Source organism: Alligator sinensis, unplaced genomic scaffold, assembly GCF_000455745.1.
Source record: "Alligator sinensis unplaced genomic scaffold, ASM45574v1 scaffold599_1, whole genome shotgun sequence".
NCBI classification, from domain to species: Eukaryota; Metazoa; Chordata; order Crocodylia; family Alligatoridae; genus Alligator; species Alligator sinensis.
Genome location: NW_005841968.1, coordinates 1,336,760 through 1,356,951, shown reverse-complemented (window position 1 = coordinate 1,356,951; position 20,192 = coordinate 1,336,760). Strand labels below are relative to the sequence as shown.

Sequence of the window (20,192 nt, the reverse complement as noted above, 5' to 3'; positions counted from 1 at the left end):
CCCCCTGCAGCCCAGGGACTGCTCCGTCCACCGGCAGCTCGCCCTCCCCTCCCCACTGGAGAGGCAGGTAAGGTGTGTGCACAACACAGGGGTTTAATTCGCCCTAATTTGAAGCGGTGTTTTTTAAAACCCACCACTTCAATTTAGGGCCCCCATTTCGTCTACACACGCCCATTATCACCACACTTTAACCGGCTGAGCTATTCTTTCCTCCTGCAGTGTCTTCAGATGCTCTTGACTTTCTTGGAGCCCAATGCCTTTTATTCTTTTCATCTTACTCAGTTGTTTATGCTTTACTTTCAGTGTAGTGGAGAAATCCACACCATTTACCTCTTGGGGGTTATCAAAGGAGTAACTAAAAATGTTAGCAAATAAGTAAGGGACTGCACCTTGCAGTATCTGGGGAAGCTGTTGGAAATGAGTCAGAAAATGTGAGACCTGTTTTTTGTAGCAGTGAAATAGTTAATGCTGCTGGCACCCTGTTTCTTTTAACTTTGTTCTTTCAAAATGATCTGCTTCCTGTCCTAATTTTGGCCCATAACATTGTACCAAAACACAGCCTTGACCTTAGCTCTGTGCTGTGTTGTCTGTAGTATTTACTCTCATGTTCCTGTTGACAGCTAGCTTAAATTACACTAACATTTACAGTTCTAGTACACCCACAAGCAAGAAGTCGTTGAGTTAAGGCTATCACAGATCCTCTGTTCAGGATGTGCTTTGGCATTTAATGAAAGACAAATTATATTCTAATCTGCAGTGGTACTGAATGTACTTCCTGATTGTGGATCAAATGTACTGTGATGACTACATTTAGTTTAAAATAGTGGCATGACAGCTTCAAGTTGATTTTGATTCTCAGGATTATTTTTGTACACTTCAGAGTAATCTACTTTAATTCCTTTGGGCCTGAAGTTATAGGTGGTTCACTCATTAGGTAGATTTGCAAAACTAGTCGCATTTGAACTAGCTTTAAACAGAAAAGCCTGTGTAAGTCTTTTGACACTGGCTGGCATTCAGGTAAGTCTGTTTCCATACAAATATATTATCACAGTGAGCTTCTCAAATCCTTCAAACAAGCTTGCTATTTAAGTGCTTAAGAAATCATTAGAGAGATTACAGCCCCGGATAATTTTTACCTTTAGTCTGTGCAGTTCTCATGTGGGGAAGACTTAAATGATATGTGGTATCTGCTATAAGCTAACCATAGATGTGGTAGTTCAGTTTAAGTCTCTTTTCTGTCACTTAAAAAAATAACGTTGTTTTCACTAGCGTCTGATCTGATGTCTATAAAACTGGATGGGCATTGTGCTTTTTGTTCCGTTTGAATTCTGAAGTGCATTTCTCTTGTTTCTCCTAGCTTTTACAAAGTTGATCACCGTAAATGGGCAAGAATATCATCTGCAGCTAGTAGACACAGCTGGCCAAGTAAGTGATCTTCTGTCTGAACCTTCTTTCAGAATGAAGACCTTGTGTTACTCCTCCAGTAGGATTAAACTGGCATTGAGCATGGTTTAAAAAAAACACAAAAATATTATGGTTCATTTGGATAAGAGGTTCTCTAAGACTTTACTTACAGCAGTAAAATACCTGCTAACTTAAATGAATACAAATACTTTAGAAGAGCTACTGCAGAATAACTTATTTCCTTAAATTAGTAAAAAGGTTTCATGTTTGGGGTGAATAGAGAATCCTTAAAGTCTGTTGAGGACCTGTCAACTCAAACAATGTGGCTTTTTGCCCAGTGTTTGGGCAGGTGAGAGCGAATTCTGTAAATAGGCTGACTTATCAGCGTGAACTGGCAGGACTAAGTCATGGATAAGCAAAGGTTTGCATTATTGTATTCTGTAGTAGTGATTAATAATAACAAGGGATTCGGGTTTTCAGTTTCCTACTGAAAAAAAACATTGATTTTCCCTTTTACTTAAGAAAAATACAGATTTTTCATTTTAATGAAGAAACACACAGATTTTGCACTTTTGCAAAGCTCTCTGCAGGCTGGCAGAGTTCCTGCAAAGGGCTGGGGGGAGCGGGAGGAGGGCAGTCAGGCAGGGGTCACCATGGTCACATGGCCTGCCCAGGCAGCCTGGAGAGCAGCTCCTGCAGGTAAGTCTGGCGGAGGGGGGGTGAGGATGGAGGCCCCAATAGGGAGGGAGTTGGGCGGGGCTGGGGTTGCTGCCCAGCTGGGCAGTGCTTGGGGCCCAAGGTTTCATAGTTTCATAGTTGGTAGGGTAGGAAGGTACCTAAGCAGATCATTGAGTCCGACCCCTTTCCATGGGCAGGAAAGAATGCTGGGGTCAAATGACCCTGGGTCTATCCGGGGGGGATGTCCCTGTCCCTGCTCAGAAAAATGGAAGCAAAGAATCTGTTAAAGAGGTTAGCTTGATCATCTGGTGCTACCACCAGATTTCCAAGCGTGTCCTGCAGAGGCCCCACGTTACTTGGTACCTTCTTTTTACCCCTATGTATTTAAAAATGTCAAAGATTATGTTATCTTTGATCTGGGTCACTAGTCCCAGTTCCATCTCCGCCTTAGCCTTTCTAACAGCCCCCCTACAATCTTGAGCAATGGAGGTATAATCCTCCTTGGTGATGGCCCCTCCCTTCCATTGGGTGTATGCCTCCTTTTTGGCTTTGAGACATTCCTGGATGCTTTTGGTGAGCCATGGGGGCTTTTGAGCACTCTTGCCCCCTTTGATCCGCGTGAGAATTGTCACCCTTTGGGCTTGGAGGATCGTCTCCTTAAGGAACAACCACTCTTCTTGGACTCCCAACGCCCCTCCCCTCTGGGACCTCAGTGCCTCCCTGACTAGTCTCCTTACCTCATTGAAATCTGCCCTCCTGAAGTCCAGGGCTGCTGCCTTGCTGCAGGCCTTTGACACTCTGCGCTGGATGGTGAATTCCAGTAAGCGATGATCACTATCACCCAGGTGGTTGAGAACCTGCAGTCCCCTCACCAGGTCATCGCCTGTGGCCAGGACCAGGTCCAATAATGCATTTCCCCTGGTGGGACTGTGCACCTCCTGGGTTAGGTAGAGGGTCCTGTAACTAGACTAGGAACCTACGTGAGCGGTCAGGTTGGAATGCATGGCTGCAAGGCCCTGACGGGGAGCAGGATGGGTCTACGGGTGGCTTGTCTGGGGTGGGGAGACATACCCCCAGATCTCGCCTCCCTGCTGCCCTCCCTTGGGGCCTCTGCAGCCCAGCAAGTGGGACCTGGCATGGCAGGGCAGAATGGGGCTGGGCAGGGAAGCTCTTTGCTCCTGCCAGCCCCATGTCGCCTTGGTAAAGCTTCCCCTGTGCATCCTGCAGGAGTGGGGTAGGCGGCGGTGCAGGGTTGTGCCCATTGCTGCTTTGGGGCACGGAGCTTGCAATGGCAAGGAGCTTCCCCTCCTGGTCCCTCTGCCCTACTGCATCCAGTCCCACCCACTAGGCTGCCGCAGCTCCAAGGGAGGGCAGCAGGGCAGGGAGTCCAAGCCCACACTAGACAGCCTGTACCTACTCCCTCCCACACACAGATCTGGGGGGCATAGGTCCCCCCTGTCCCACCTGGGAGTGCATGCAGCAGTGGGGAGACAGCCCCATCCCCACTACCCGAGCCAGCAGCTGGCAGCCTGCATCTGCCCACCCCCCTCAACAAAGCAGGCTCCACTCCAGCTGTGCTGCCCCCAGGGTGGGGTTGGTTGGGCTCTGTGCTCTGCTCCGCTGCAATAATCGCCACCTCCCACAGGCAGCACCCAGGACTCAGGTGCTGCTGCAGGGGTCAGGGGGGCTGTGGGCCTGGGTCCCTGGCCCTGTAGTCCTGGCAGCTGGGTGCCCCCTCTGGCAGGGCTGGGGTAGGGCAGTGGGCTGTGTGTAGGGGGCAAGGGGCACCAGCAGGGTCGGGGTACTTTAGATGGGGAATGAGGGACCTGGACCTGTGAGCTAAGGGGGCAAGGGGAGCTCTGGATTTCCATGATAAAAAAAACCCAAAATCAAGTACCACAATTCATAGATATTCAGAATTTATTTTATTGTAGTGATGGAGGCACTGGTAGACTTCCAAATTGCTTTGAAATCATAATTGTATCAATAAAACATTGTGTTCAGTTGATACACACGCATGCACGTGCATATAGTGGAGTTTCATTTTATTTGGGGGTTTTTATCAGAGAATTTGTAGTATTGTTATTGGAGAAAACCAGGATCCCCGATGATAACATTTCTAGAGTGCTTATGGGGCATAAGCAAATGAGGTCCTGTTTGGAGCCTGCCGCTAAAGTAAGCACCTAGTGTTATTCTCAGCTATAATGACTAGGAACAGCTCTGATACCTCCTAAAATAAATTGTGTGTGGCAGTCAGACTTTATAATGCTAATTGTTTCTCAGGCATGAATGTTTTAAGGGGAAGTATTTTGACTGGGAGTTGGCAGAGTTTCATGAGAGTCCATGGTTTGTAGCATCAGCTTTGGAATGCTGCAAACCCACTACAGCGTTGGAGGCAAAGCACCCATTTACTCCATGCTGCAAGGGCCTAAAGACCCTGAAGTTTGAACCTTAAAGTATGGGCCAGTGGATGAACAGCAAGGCCAGCTCAGTAACATCTCACCCTGCACTGCTGCAGAGCACTGCACACCTTTTCTTATTCCTGTGGTTTGGGACAAGTTGAATAAGATTATCGTATTGTAGAGTTCACTGCTCTGCTGTCTCGTGTTCGTAACCAGGACATCACTGCTGCAACAAAGGAAAAGTGTCCTGCACGCATCATGCACAGCTAGACTGGGAAAGGGCTGTGACACATGCATGACCTTCTGCTTCCATTAGGGTTCTCTGTCAAGCTTAAAGCAGGCAGGAACACCCTCTCTTGCCACAACCCTTCATGGTCCAACCTCCATGGAGTCTCTCAGAAACAGGCATGGGGCAGGTAGAACAATCTTATGCATCTGTTTCTGGGAGGAGCATGGGGGCATGGGAAGGGCTATGGCAAGAGCAGACTTTCCTACCTGCTTCAGGCTTATTTGGCAAATCCTAATGTAGGCAGGAGTGTGTGCGCATGCCACAACCCTTCCCAGAATGAGGGTGCGTAGGGTACTACCTGGCTATGGAGGCTTTCCCCACGTTTCTACACCCTGGAAAAAATCTTACAGAACCCTCGTTTAAAACCACTGGTTTAGAGGGATGTCGCTGTACTGTCTACTGCAGTCCAAACGTGTCTTGTGCCAAGGAGATGGATACATGGTACGCGAGATGTCATTTTCCTCAAAACCTGTGCAGCCAAAGGCCATGTGGGGGAGTCAGCTTTTTCAAATAAATGATGGGATGATGCTACTTCTAATTAAGAGTTTTGATATGGCGTGGCACTGGAAGGGGATCTTTTGGTGTCAGTGTTTCACTTCTCTCTCTCTCTCAATGGAGATATCCTGCTTTGAAAGTAACTTTATTATCAATTCATGATGCCATCTTAAAATAAACATTATCTTGTATTCAGGTGCAGTAGTGACTTTTTTTTTAAATGGCACTTGATGGACTTAAGAGCTCTCCCACTAAGTTGTTGCGATACTAATTGCTTATGACTGGAATATCAACATTTGAGGGCTACACTTTGTTTCTGAAGGAGAGGGTTGGGGGAAAAAAGATGGTGGTGATGCCTTGAATGTCAGAAATACATACTTATTCCCTGGTTCAGGAGGAAAATGTAGCAGATCAGAGTGTATTTGCTTGATGATAAAGGGTGAAGGATACAGCACCAGTAGAACGATGGGGATTTGTTAAAGACCTTCAAGTCAGGAACAACAGGTGGATTTAAGCACTCTTCAAGAAGGCAACACCATTATCCAAAACTATGAGATGGTACTGGTGAGACACTTTAATGTTCTGAATATCTGCTGAAAGAATCATACAGCCAAAAATAAAATGTAAAGTAAATTCCTAACTTTTGTGGAAGTCAACTTTCTCTTCCAGAAACTTAAGGATACAATGGAGGGATCATCATCTGCCCTGAATCTTGTACTGACCACAGGAAAAAAAATGGTGAAAAATTTTAAGGTGATGTGGGAATCTTGGAAGGAAGCAATCATGATATGATAGAATTTGATCCTGATATTGGAAAAACATGAGGTCAGCAAAACTTAAGATACTGGATTTCAGGTAACTTAAGGGTATATGAGGCATGGAGGTGTCCAGGAGGGCTGGGAGCTTCTGAAGGACACAGTACTGGAAGCGCAAAAAGAAGCTGTTCCGACATGATGGAATTGCACATGATAGAATTGCAAGAGGCAAATGTGGCTGCATAAGAAGCTTCTAGGATGCCTCAAATGCAAAAGGACAGCATACAGGCTATGAAGATGCACAGGTCACCAAGAAAGCATACTGGGAAATAGCAACAATTTGCAGGGATAAATCAGGAAGGCAAAGTAAAAAATGAACTTCACCTGATGAGGGAAATTAAGGACAACATGAAGAGATCCTGTAAAAACCAAGGAAACTGTGGATCCACTGTTAAATGACCAGTGGAAAACTCTTAATAGAAGATGCAGACAAAGCAGAGCTGCTCAACAATGACTTTGCCTCGGTCTTCACAAACAAATAAGTCCACAACCAGGCAGCTAAGAAGGATTATTTGGATAAGCAAGGGGACAAACTGAGGGATGAGATAACAACAAAAAAGTTACAGAGTTATTGGCTGGTCTGAATTCACTGAAGGCAGCAGGACCTGATTAACTTAATCCCAGAGCACTAAAGGAATTGGCAGAGAAGGCTTTGCACAGGAAGTTACTGGAGCAGATTATAATAGAGTCCATTTGTAAGCATCTGGAGAAGGAAAGGCTGATCACAAGCAGCTTGTGTGGATTTGCTACAAGCAAATCATGCTTAACAAACTTGATACCCTTCTTTGACAAGATAACTAGTTGGGTGGATGAAGGGAATGTTGTGGATATAGTGTACTTGGATTTCAGCAAGGCTTTTGACAGAGTCCCACATGATCTTCTGAAACAAGTTGGAGAAATGCGAGCTAGACAAAACTACCCTTTTCTTGGGGCTATTAAGCCAGTTGTCCGTCTTCCTCATAGTAATTATAAATTAATTCATGTCAGAATGACAGGAGGTTTTGAGTGAAGTCCCACAGGGGACTGACCTGATCCCAGTGCTGTTCCATGTGTTTGAATTTGGATGCTGGCGCAGAAAGCTTTTTGAGCAAAATTTGCAGATGATGCAAACCAGGGAAGGTTTGTGAACATGTTGAAGGACAGGAGTGCAATTCAGAAGCATCTTGATAGACTGGAAAGATGGACTGGAGCTAACAGGATGATGTTCAGTGCTGATGAATGCAATATGCTATACCTCTGGAAGAAAAATCAAAAGCGCAAATGCAAAATGAGTGGTGTGGCTGGTTGGCAACACTGTGGAAAAGGATCTAGTCTTGGTGGATCACAGACTAATTATGAGTCTCTGCAGCGTGATGCAGGAACGCAAAAGGTGAACATAGTTTGGGGCTGCATCAGTAGGAGCATTAAGGTACAAGACACAGGAAGTGATAGTGCCTCTTTGTTCTAGATGAAACCTAACCATTGCAGAATATTTTTTGCAGTTTTGGTCTCCATATTCCAAAAAAAGGATATGGAGAAGTAGGAGAGGGTCGAGAGGCAGGCAACATGATAAAGAGCTTGGAAGACAATCCATACAAGGAGAAGTGGGAGGAAATAAGCATGCTCAGCTTGCAGAAAAGGCACTCGAGGGGGCATAGTAGCAGCCTTTACATATCTGAAGGGCTGCCATAAAGATGAGGGAGAATCCCTTTTTTTCTATCTGCAGAGAGCAGGATGTAGACGAATGGCTTGAAGTTTCAGCAAAGTAGGTTTAGCTTAGATATCAAGAAGACATTCTTGACTGTTAGAACAGTGAGACAGTACAACAGACGGCCTGGGGAAGTTGTGGACTCTCCATCATTGGAGGTGTTCAAGAAGAGGTTGGATAGACAGTGGTCAGGGATAATCTAGGAATTAGATGTCTGTGTTATGATACAGTGAATATTTCCCATGCTTTTGGACTTTACTGCTTTCCCCATGGTGCCAGGAAGAAATTTTTCCCACTTCCCCCTCACTAAATGTCAGGGGTTGTATTTTTTTTTCCCCCTCTGTCAGAAGCATTGGGTGTTGCTTACAACCAAGACTGGGGATTTTGACTGTGATGTGCCAGTGCTCCTGCTGGCTTTAAAACCCAGAGATTCCCACCTAAAGGGTATTGCCTATTGCCCCTCTGCTCAGATCAATTGCTGCATTTGTGGTCAAGAAGGAATATTACCCCATAGTCAGATTGGTACAGACTGGGGGGGTTTTGCCTTCCTCTGTAGCAGGGGGTGAGGGAGAGGGGCATGGCTCTCTTCCTTGAATCTTCAAGCATAGTTTAACAACCTGTGCAGCAGCAGGACATGGCTACCTTTGTCCACCTGCTTTACTTGTGGCAGGTTAGGGCACTGCACTTTGTGGTTGTGGCAGGGTTACTTGTGTAGTTTTAGTAAGGGTTTAATTGGGATGGTTTGGACAGGGATGAACCCTGCCTTAGACTAGATGACCTGTGGAAGTCCCTTAAAATCATTGAAAAGTAGGAGTGTAAGTGGATTTCCAACCCTTAACTGAAGCTGAAACTGCTTAGTGCTGAAGGCTTAGTCTGAAATCAGGCTTGTTAGCTGCACGTGGTGTAATTGGCTGGCAGTACTGAGTGGTTTGCACTCTAACGCAGCAGAAATAGAACTGTAAATGGCCTATGCTTGATGGGGGCTGTGTGCGCGCGAGTGTGGGGGTGGAGAGGGAGGTTATAAATAAACCCTTCAGGGTTGGTGTGCAATCTTTTTATAGGGAGTCGATGTACCTTTCCCCCACTGTCAATATACCAATCCCCAAAACTCTATAGCCTTCTGTTAACATGGTCTCTTATCCCATCCCTTACTGCTTTAGTTCATAGATGCTAGGGCCGGAAGGGACCTCAATAGGTCATCGAGTCTGACCCCCTGCATAGGCAGAAAAGAGTGCTGGGTTCAGGTGACCCCAGCTAGATGCTTATCTAACCTCCTCTTGAAGCCCCCCAGGGTAGGGGAGAGCACCACCTCCCTTGGGAGCCCGTTCCAGACCTTGGCCACTCGAACTGTGAAGAAGTTCTTCCTAATGTCCAGTCTGAATCTGCTCTCTGCTAGCTTGTGGCCATTCTTTCTTGTAACCCCCGGGGGCACCTTGGTGAATAAAACCTCACCAATTCCCTTCTGTGCCCCTGTGATTACCTTATAGCCAGCCACAAGGTTGCCTCTCAGCCTTCTCTTGCGGAGGCTGAAGAGGTCCAGGGGCCCCAGTCTCTCCTCATAGGGCTTGGCCCGCAAGCCCTTAACCATACGAGTGGCCCTTCTCTGGACCCTGTCCAGGTTGTCCACATCCCTCTTGAAGTGTGGCACCCAAAATTGCACGCAGTACTCCAACTGCGGTCTGACCAGCGCCCGATAGAGGGGAAGTATCACCTCCTTGGGTTCTGTCCGTCATGCGTCTGCTGATGCACGATAAAGTGCCATTAGCTTTTCTGATGGCTTCATCACACTGCCGACTCATGTTCATCTTGGAGTCCACTAGGACTCCAAGATCCCTTTCCGCTTCCGTTCCACCAAGCAGGTCATTCCCTAGGCAGTAGGTATGCTGGACATTTTTCCTCCCTGGGTGCAGCACTTTGCATTTCTCCTTTAGTTCCTTTCTCATTTAGTTCCTCTAAACGTCTCCATGTAATACATTAGGAATAGCAGTTCTTTTTCAGAATGCCTGAAAGTCTTAAGGGTGCACCCAGGTATGCTTACGGTGTTCGTGCAGCTCAATTTTCTAGTAATTTAATACTGCCAGCAATGTTATAGTCCTGAGCCTGATCCTTGACAGTAACCATTGTTAAAAGTACAATTTTCCTTCCACAGGATGAATACTCCATATTTCCTCAGACGTACTCCATAGACATCAATGGCTACATTCTTGTTTATTCAGTCACGTCAATAAAAAGGTAATGCAATTCCTTTCATACTTCTTATTCAGATACTAGCCAGAGCTGCTCTGGGTTAAATTTCTGGCTCTGCCCCTTAATATCTTCCACATTGTGGTAGTGTTTGCAGCTGTGCTGCTGCTCCAGGGAATGTCCAAGGAGCAAGAATTGTTTGGCAATATCCTACTGAACCTAATAAAAGTTATTGGCAAACAAGTCTTGCTTCTACTACTTGAGCAATTTTATAAGATCTCTGCATTAGTTTCTCATTTACTGATGTGAGTAAAAATGAATGACCTCTGCATCACATCGAGATCAATCTACGATGTACCCAGGGACTATATGTACTACAGCAATAGGGGTATATGTGTAGCCCATTTTCAGCTGCACTTATTTGAGACTTAAAGGTCTGTAAGTTGGTTATGGGAAATACATAGGGCTTCCCGCTGCATTTGGACATCAGAGTCCAAATTTTCAGATGCTCAAGTTGGAAAAAGACCAAGAACAGTAACAACCACATGCTTTCTGACTTCTTGTGTTTTATCGCCTGTTGTAGGCCGGAGAAGAGTGCATCCATGGTGTTGCCTCTCTCTCTTCCTGTCTTTGTCACTGGTTTGTTTGACATTATTCATTTGATAAGCAAGCTCAGGTGCTGTGTGGTTCTAGCTGACTGCTTATAGTAAAATGCACAACATGTTGCAAATGACCACCTACAAGTCAGTGGCTTATTGTAAAAGGGCTGCTGAGAATCACTTGGTTTCTTAAAGTTGCAGTCCCTTTCAGCTTGAAGGCCCCATCATAATTAGTGTCTTGACTCATAAGAAGCATTCATCCTCTTGATTAGGTTACGTATGTTATTTTCCCTACTCTAATACTGTCTTCCTTTTTCGGACCCTTGGCTTATTTTGTCTGTATAAAGTTAGGTTTTAGAAGAAGAATTTGTTGTCTTTGTCATACAGCATCTTCAACAGAGAAGGGTTATCTCCTTAGTAAACTTTAACATCCTTATCTCATTTATTATGTGAACAAGCTTAAAGTTTGTTCTTAACCCAAGGTTTATCAAGTGCTGCCTTTTCCTGTTCAGTGCTTACAAACTCTTCAAAAGAAATGAGAATTCATTCAAATCCTTGATACTCCAGTACTGCCAGTACTCATCTGAGCTAAACTGTGCAGCTCGATTATACTTTAAGGTAGAATAACAAAAGCATGTAGAGTGGCTTGGCTGGTAATGAAAGCCTTAAAGGTAAGAAGTGAGCTTGTTGCCTCTGTCCTGTGAAATGCATTCTTCTGGGGAAGAAGTCAGTATAACTTCAAAACCACCTAAGCCCTGTTACAGTCCAGGGATATCAAGCCTCTCATCTCTTGCTTACAAGTTTAGATGTGGCTGTAGCTGGCACTATTACCATTACCGCTGTTGAACTCGCATGAAACGGACTAAGATAATTCACTCACTTTTAAAAGTGGATGACTGCCCACATCTTTGACATCACAGTAAAAAAATGCAGAGTCAATATGCAGCTTCACCAGGGAACAAGGATTGGATAGCTAGTTAGTAGTTTTGACCGTGGGTGAAGCACATTGACATTTGGAAAGCTTCCATTGGCTATGCTGTATAAACAATAGGATAAATTCCTTAACTTTGGCTCTAGTTCTCCCTTTGAAACACCATGTGAGTGAAGAAAAAACAAAAAGCCTGTCCTGTCTAACTGATGATACTGCTGTAGGGGAGTCAGATTCCGGTGTAAAGGCTTAGCTAAGAGTGGCAAAATACTCTTGTACAGCCTAGGGATTTAAAGTTCTAGTGCATTATGGTCTCGTACTGCTAGGCTCTTTCAAGTAGATGTCCACTCTGCATTGGAAGATCCTTCGTCTACAGTGAACAAAAGGGTATGCCTGGTGCTACATCCTGTGAGCCTTGGCACTTGCAAAGAAAATGTTCTGTTTTATTTGACATTGCTTACTCACTGCTCATTTACCCAGCTGGTCACTTGGATCTTGGCAGTTATCATTTTTGCTTCCTATATCTAGGTGTCTGCCTGTACACTGACCCTAGAATTCAGACTTTTGAGCACTGCTTCAGATGGGCAGCAGCTTTGATGCAGATATTCTATTGGAAATTCTTTTTTTTACCAGGGAAAACCATCTGACAGACCCACTCAGTATGAAGAGAAGGGCTTGAGGAAAAGCAAACTGCCCTACTTCTTTAATCTAGTCTTATACACGTTCTCTCAGTCACTTATTGAAAGTTATTGCTCTAGTTTCGTTTAATTAAACTCTAAATTTGTATCTCCAGGTAGGTTCTGTTGTTTTGTATTGTTTGGCTTCTAACTGACTGTATGTTTTGGTTTGTTTGCTGTGTTTGGTAACACTAGCTGTATCCCATTTTGAATTGAGGGGACTCCAGGGAACCTTTTGGGTGAGAGTCTGGTCCCTTGCCATCACAAGCAGCCCTCTTGCATAATCCCTTAAACAGGTTAAGATCTATTTTAAGACTAGGAAGCTGATTTTCTCCGTGACTTTTATTGGAAGGCTATTCTGAAACATCACTCCTGATCAGAGTCAGCATACTTCCCATAAGAGTTTATTCATGGTCAGTTGATACCCAGACTCTTCTGTTGCTGTTGTCATTTAGCTTCTGCAGTCAGTTCATAAATGGCAGATGTATATTCCTTTTGTATTCACTTCCAGCTGAGTTTCCAGGTGACAGCTGATGTTCAGTTTGCAAGCACATGATTTTGCTGCTTGTACAGTACTATTAAACTTCATCCTATGCCTGTTACTCAAAACATTAAGGCCCTTCAGTTTTTTGGCCCTGTGTTGCTGATAGCAGGTTTTGGCACATCCCTTTAGTCTTCCATGGTTCATTAATTGAATATTCCATAGGGTCAGTTCAAGACCTGTCTTTAAATGCTGCTGCTTCCATCACAGGTGGTTAGCTTTCCTTCAGCTAGCTCTTTATTCATCTTTAAAAGCATCTTAATCTGTATTCCCTTCATCTTAACTAGTGTTTTACGTGGCATTATGTGAGATGCTTTACTGGAGTTCCCACATTAGATCTGGTACCTTGGCTTTTCAAAATGATTGTCATGGAGGAGCCATATAAATTTAGTGAGCTCACTTCTGTTTACCGTTATACAAATTTTCCTTCCAAAGTAGATTTAAAGCCTTACAGTACCATTAAGGTCACACCAACAGGTCTAATTGTCCTTGCTTTCTTTCCTTTAAATATAGTGTTTCATGTTCTCTTATGACAGGGTACCTTCCCGACTTGGTATGTTCATTTAAAATCATACGACCCAGTATAAAATGTCATATGTGCAGAGTTGAGGGGTAGAGATCAGTTGAACACATTGTGTCTTGGCTGCAGTAGTTCTTCATATCCATGTCCTCCTTTTGTATTACACATCATGGATTGTCTTTTCTTTTCTTTTTTCTTTTGCCTCCTGGTCAGTGTGATCTGACAGCAGAGTAGTTTAGCTGAAGATTATCTAGGTACAGCTCAGTCTCTACCTTTGTTGTAGGATTACTTGACACCCTTTTTCTTTATCAAGGTTTAAGTGTAACAAAGTCTTATTCTAAGATGCTTTTAAAGTAATTCTCCTTTGATTTTTGTGCTTTCTAACGTCATGGACTTATCCCATCCTTCTTCTCATCCTTTTAGACTTGGAATTCCTTAGGACAACTTCCCACGTTTGTCATTTGGGTTTTCATGTGTAATTTCTTTTAGTGCCTGTGACCCTAATATCTGCATTTCGCATACTACTTGCATCTCTTGACCATGGAAATCACAGTTCAGGGTTTCTCTTTATAACGTATACACTCTGAAAAATATTTTCTTCAAAATAAAGTTTAAAAGAAAACCAGTACTATAAACTCCAGCAGAGCCCTGCATGCTTTGTAACAGTATTGCAGAGTGACTTACTGCAAGACTGTGCTCCTAATTTGACCTGCCTCTCCAGACTTTCTAAACTGGTGTAGCTAAATGTTCTGTTAAACTCTAGGCGGTGTGTAATGCAAGCCAGATAGGTGTATTGAACTTCAGTAATGCTTTAAACAAGATCCCCTCCCAACCTAAGTAATAAATTGCATGTTGCTAAAGAGCCAATGTAAGGATGGGTAACTGGGATAGCTTTTATGGTGCCCTAGGCCATATGTGGCTCTCTGTATACGATTTGGTAACATTTGCAACATCTCAGTAGCTCTGCTGCTGTAGCTAGGGAAGTGTTTAAACGCAGCAATCTACATATGGAATTAATTGCTTGTGTGTTGGGTACTAAGATTAAACATCAGAGTGCATGTGTGACTTCATCCCTTTATTTTGCAGTTTTGAAGTGATTAAAGTTATCCATGGCAAGTTATTGGATATGGTGGGAAAAGTCCAGTAAGTAGTAACACTTTCATCTCATTTCATTGCAGGCGTATTACTAGTGCTTTGTTCAGTATACTGTAACTATTCTGAAAGCTATTAACTTTTTTTCACAGAATACCCATTATGCTGGTTGGAAATAAAAAAGACCTGCATATGGAACGGTACGTAAAACTCAGTGTATGCCTGAAAAATAATAAGGTACCAGTTCTTTGCAGCAAGCATTGCTAGAATAATTTGGATGCAGCTCTAATGTTGGAAGTATGGTGCTTGACTCAGATTACAATTAAATGTTAGTTGTGAAAAACCAGGATATTGCAACTAGTAGGGTGTGGACAGTTTTGGTTCTAGGAATCTGGTTCTCCAGTTTGAATCCTTGTTGTTTCTGAGAGGTTCTGGGACAAGTGGCTAAATCTGTTTTTTACTCCTAAAATGGGGATAAGTTGCATGCTCACTTTTTATTCTCAGAATGTAAAATACTATATAAATATGGGTATTTTAAATGTGCATAAAAGTGATGTTGCACTTTTTTTAAGTTGACCCTGAGGAAAGTGCCAGTTACATGTCAAATGCTGTAACTTTGCCACTAGTTACCAAACCGCCTTCTTTCATCCTAACCATATAAATTATCTGTTTGGCCAGGGTGATCAGCTATGAAGAAGGGAAAGCTTTAGCAGAATCCTGGAATGCTGCTTTCTTGGAGTCTTCTGCTAAAGAAAATCAGGTAACCATCTAAAATGCGTCTGTGCTTTTGTTGAAGGGCAAATAATGGGATTTGAGTTCAAAAGACTTCTAAGCATCTTCACATGCTTCCTGTAATGCTGTTTCGTGTTGGAAGTAGGAAATGAAATATTTGCATCGGGGTCCTGTTTACAAGCTTGTACAGATAAGTCCCTGAGCTATAAGCAAACCAAGGTGAGTTGAAAAGAGTTGTACAACTTAACTTCACTATTCTTTCTATACTTGATCTTAGTCCTGGTGCTGGAGTGGAAGCCTTTCAAGGTGTCACTTTGCACTTGAATCTAGATTGAAACTGTAAAGGCTCTGAGCTGTCCAAATAACTGTAAAAAAAAAACAACAAAAAACCTGATTTGTTGTACGTCTTCATAGTAGGAATATACCACTAAGAGTTCATGATGGAAGAGCCTCCTTGTTGGGCACAAGCCAAGGACTCAAACTGAGATTCATTTCAGGTTCTGCTGGTGTATTTCCCTTCCCTCTACAAGAGTAGTGGATCTCTGCCTCACAGGAGAGTTTAGCATAGATATTGGGAACAATTAATGCTGCACTGGTTACAGCTATGATGGGGATGGCCAAAATTTGACTCAGACATAACCAGGGAACATTGTTTCCATTGTTGGTTCTGAATTGTGAGAATCTAGATTGTAACTAAATTTACTAACCCAACACCAATCAGTGGAGGTGTGTAAAAGCTTACTGAATAGCACTTTTCTTTTAACCGGCGTCCTGAGCAGTCCAGTCAGTTCATGTGGATGGACATGTTGCTTAACCTAGTGGTGCGTCTTCCAACACCTCACCTCTGACTCTCTCAACCTAGTAATCTAATTGCCTGCAGCTTTAAAATCCTGGCAAACTGCTTTTGTCCTCAAATGATTTTCTTTTTCTTGTTGCCAGCAACGAGGCTTGTAGTAATTCCCAAATATAGTTTTATGCGGTCAGACTCATTTACAATGAATGAGGCTCCACACTGACCTTTACTACAGGCAGAAACTAACTCCTGTTTCTCCTCCATACCTAATTATCGGATCCGTAGCTTACTGACATTCATGACACAAACCTGGCAATCCAGTTAAAACAGCCCCTTTTTTATTTTGTCTGGTAGCTGCTAGAACTTGTGCTCTTGGCAGTGAACAATTGGGGAACATCCAGGTTCCACAGGGCAGAAGAGTATTCTTGCTGAAGGAAAAGCTGTTGTATAACTTAGTTCAGATAGAAGGAAATCCCATTTAAAGTACTACAAATAAATAACCTCCATCTGCCTGAAGATTTGCGTCAAGCTTGACAACTTTGGGCACAGCACAAAACCATCATTATGGTGGAGTTGTGGAGGAAAGTTGAGGATACTAAAAAACTTCCTAAGTGCACTTCAGTTAGAAGGGTCTCTATGGTTGCGCAATCTTTAAGTTGAATATATCAAAATTGAGTTAACATTTTTATTTTTGGCCAGATGGTATTCTTGTTGCCTTTTACTTTGTTTCCTTTTGGCAACTGCATGTAGCTAACAACTTCTTGCTAATTCATATTGTGCAGCATAGCTTCCTGAGAACAACTCCTGAAACTTGGAATGACAGGCTAGAGAAGCAGGCAGCATTCAGACAAAAAGGCTTCAGCTTTTACATAACACTCCACATGCTTTGCATATTAAGTTGCTGTCCTAACATAAAGTCCCATTGACCGACTACAACAGGGTTTGTTATGGTACCATAATATAACGTGCAAGTGGCGATACAGGGACATTTGGGCAGACTGCAGTTCAGCTGACTTCCTATATACAGTTTTGGTATGCATGATACGCTAAAATGTCTTTTAGAGCATGCATAAAATATGCAACAAGAGCAGTAGATGTAACTACATATCAGATGATTCTGTGCGATTCAAGCTTCTAATGACAGTTCTGAGGATGAAGATCCCTGAGTCCATGGCAATTCTTTCTCCAGGGCAAGTCTGAGGCTTTTCAAATGGGATCAGTATATCCTGCATGTTAGTGTAGTGTTGATCTATTTCTCCCTGGATAAGACATTAACATTGTCTATAATGCCTAATATCCTAACAGTGACAAAGAATGGCTTCGGTTGAGGGTGGAATTCTGTTTCCCTTTTTGCAGCTAAATGGTAGCTTTTTAACCAGGGGCAGGCAATTATTTTGCGTGGAGGGATGCTTACTGAGTTTTGGCAGGTGCTCAAGGACTGTAAGGATAGCCCCTACCCTTGACAGGTGCCCCAACCCCTGAGCTTTGCCACCAGACGTCCCTCCCCTTGCTGCCGTGCCTGAGCATGGCCCGGCCGGTGCACGCGCGCCCCCCCCCCCGGGGTACTCCTTTCAGCAAAGGGATTTGCTATCTCAGAAACAGAAAAATACCAAATTATATTCTAAAAATCAAACATCTACTACAACATGCATTAATTTGATTTCAAAAAGTATTTTTGTCCTGACGTACATGTGTTTGTGTAGTGTACATAGAGGTGATTGCACAATAGCTTAAAATTAAGTCTTACTCTTGTATATTGTGGGGGAGTGTGGGTAGGTATGTGGGGTATGTGGGGTGGGGAAGTATATGGGTGTGTGTGGATATGAGTGCTCCTCCAAGCCTGGGCTACGTGCTCCTGCCCATGGGGCACCGGCGTGGCCCCATGCTACCGCTTGCCACTTCACCTGTCTGCCACTGCTGCCCTTCTGCACTGGAGCCAGTTCCAACAGGGCCCAGAGTGGGGTGCAGGGTGTAGTACTGCAGGAGCTCTCTGGAGCCAGATTAGGCTACACCAGCAGGGAGAAGGGAGCTGGGGGGTGTGTGCCTAACCGGGTGGGCCTTGCTTCTGCAGCTGCTTGGTCCTGCCTGCAGCTTCCCCTGGCTCCTGTCATCTTTGACTGGCTTCCAGGGGCAGATAAATATTTATTTTCTAATTTTTTTAGGGTCCCTGTGGGCTGGATAAAATATCTGGGTCGCCATTTTAACTGTCTAAGTGCAGATAGCAACTCAATTACCCCTGGGATTTGTAAGTCTATTCCTAAAACTATGCTGGCTAAGTGCCTGGCCACTGTATACACACACCCATTCCAAGCTGATCTCACTTACCCTGAGTGAGACTCCCCACCTAGGGAAGGTGGGGATTGAACCTCTATCTCTTTGACTTGCCAGGATAGTGCTCTAACCACTATGCCAAAGCTTAGGCACTGTCTTACCTCCTCTCCATCACTCCTTTTGAAGCCAGCCCCCTAGGCAGCCAGGAGGAGGGCCAGAAAGGAAGAGTGCTAGCCAGCAGGTATCTCACTGAAACTTCCCCACTGCTCAGCTCACCATCTGTCTTTATCCACTGGCTGTTAAACACAAGGAGCAGTGCCTGGTCATAAAAGAGGTGCTCTCAGGTGATGTCTGGCATATGGTATAGTGGTTAGAGCACACTGGTGGGAAGTCAGATACAGGCTCAAACCCCACTAGGCCACACTGTACAATGCTGGCCAGAGCCACATGCTGCTAGGTGGCAGCGCCTGCGCTGGGCACAAGCACCCGTGTCTGCTGCTACTGCTCTAGGCAAGGGTAGCCTAGAACTTGGGTCTTCAGCTTCCTGGGTGGGTGCCATAACCAACCACCTATTAGGACTAAATTATGGGCAGACTTGTCTCTGCATCTGTGTGTGTGGAGCTGGCTTCAGCTTCAGGGAGCACTGTTTGTTCTGCCCTTTGTTACCAGATTTGCCCGTCACTTTGGGGGTGCTCATTTATTAGGGGTACATTTCTAGGGTCTTTGTAAGTCTATTAATATGCTGCTTGTGTTACTTGTGTTTCTATATGGAGCTGTATGTCTCCCTTCTGCAAGTCCTCACCTCCAATGGAGCTATCTTGCAGGACTCAGTTTTAATGGGGCTGGGTTCCTCCAGCCACTGAATCAGTCAAATGCGCACTCACTCACACTCTCTCACTGTCACTCTTACACTATTTCTCTCTCTCTCTCTCTCTCTCTCTCTCTCTAATGTGACATGTCTGACCCAGCTGGGTTGATCAGCATGTACAGGCTGACACCCTCGTGTGCCAGGGATCAGTTCATTAAGGTAACAATAAAATACAGTCAGACACAAGCACACAGGTGAACAGAATACCTCTGAATCAGGTTGGGTGTCCAGCTGACACCCTCATGGGCCAGCATTCAGTTCAGTAGGGCCCGTCTGAGCCAAACGGTCATTCAGCCTGCACAAGCTGATCCCCTTATGTCTCAAACTCAGCATGTCCCAATCTTTTGCCCTAACTGTCCTAGTAGTGGTAGCCTCTTGATGAGCAGACCCCACAGTATTTTTGGGCTTCACAGGGATCTTTGGCTTAAGTAAAAGAAGCGTTGCTGCAGGCCAAGTGGGGAAGGGGAAGTAGAAAAGGAAGAATTCACCCGGTTACCACCCGTTTGACTATAAAAGTTATTTATTGCTAATTATATGAAATTTATGATGGCAATAGCAATGGCAATAGTAGCAATAGCCATGCACGGAAAAACAAAAACAATTACAATAGTATCCTAGTTCAAATGAGTATTTGGGGAAACCTAGCTCAAGCTTAACTAATACAGTTCAGGTTCAGAAAGCTATTCCTAGAGAGAGAAAGAGAGAGCGAGAGCTGGGATCTCACCATTCCAAGGCACTTGGGTGGTTTGTTGACAGGCAAAGTTCCTAGCACGGTCTTTGAAGGTTAAACAGGTGACCAACAGAGATGATCTGTTTATCCCAACTTCTCGAGAACAACAGTGGATGGTGTCAGAGAGATTTCTCCCTCTTGAAGCACACTGTTTGCTGCTTTACATCTTTCTTATAACCTTAGTCCAGCCTCTTCAAAGCATTCTTTTAATTGTGTAAATCAAGAGCGTCCCAAGTCATATTTGACAGGGAAAATTCTGTTATATAAAGTTTCAATTTAAATGAATTACTTTTTTCGGTGACAAGGAGTTATCTGGTTTGGAACATCTCAAGAAACTGATTAACAGCCAGGAAAAACATAAAGTTTTAAGGAATAACCAGACACCTAGGAGCCAGTTTGAAATTATTATGAATAAAGAAGATGTACTGGAAGAGATACCACATTGTTTCTTCTCAGTTGGCCTAGCTATGCTTGCACTGTGAAGTCA

The 20,192-nt window shown here is 44.1% G+C and overlaps 1 protein-coding gene across 2 annotated transcripts in view; it reads left to right on the top strand.

Moving 5' to 3' along the window:
* The window catches only part of RHEB (Ras homolog, mTORC1 binding), a 61,090-nt gene that overhangs the window by 26,366 nt on the left and 14,532 nt on the right, over window positions 1-20,192 (top strand). For both annotated transcript variants that reach the window (XM_025200450.1, XM_025200449.1), the window contains exons 3-7: window positions 1,358-1,425; window positions 9,920-10,002; window positions 14,306-14,362; window positions 14,464-14,511; window positions 14,990-15,071. In XM_025200450.1, the coding sequence (XP_025056235.1) occupies window positions 1,358-1,425; window positions 9,920-10,002; window positions 14,306-14,362; window positions 14,464-14,511; window positions 14,990-15,071 (338 nt within the window). The remainder of the gene's footprint in view (window positions 1-1,357; window positions 1,426-9,919; window positions 10,003-14,305; window positions 14,363-14,463; window positions 14,512-14,989; window positions 15,072-20,192) is intronic.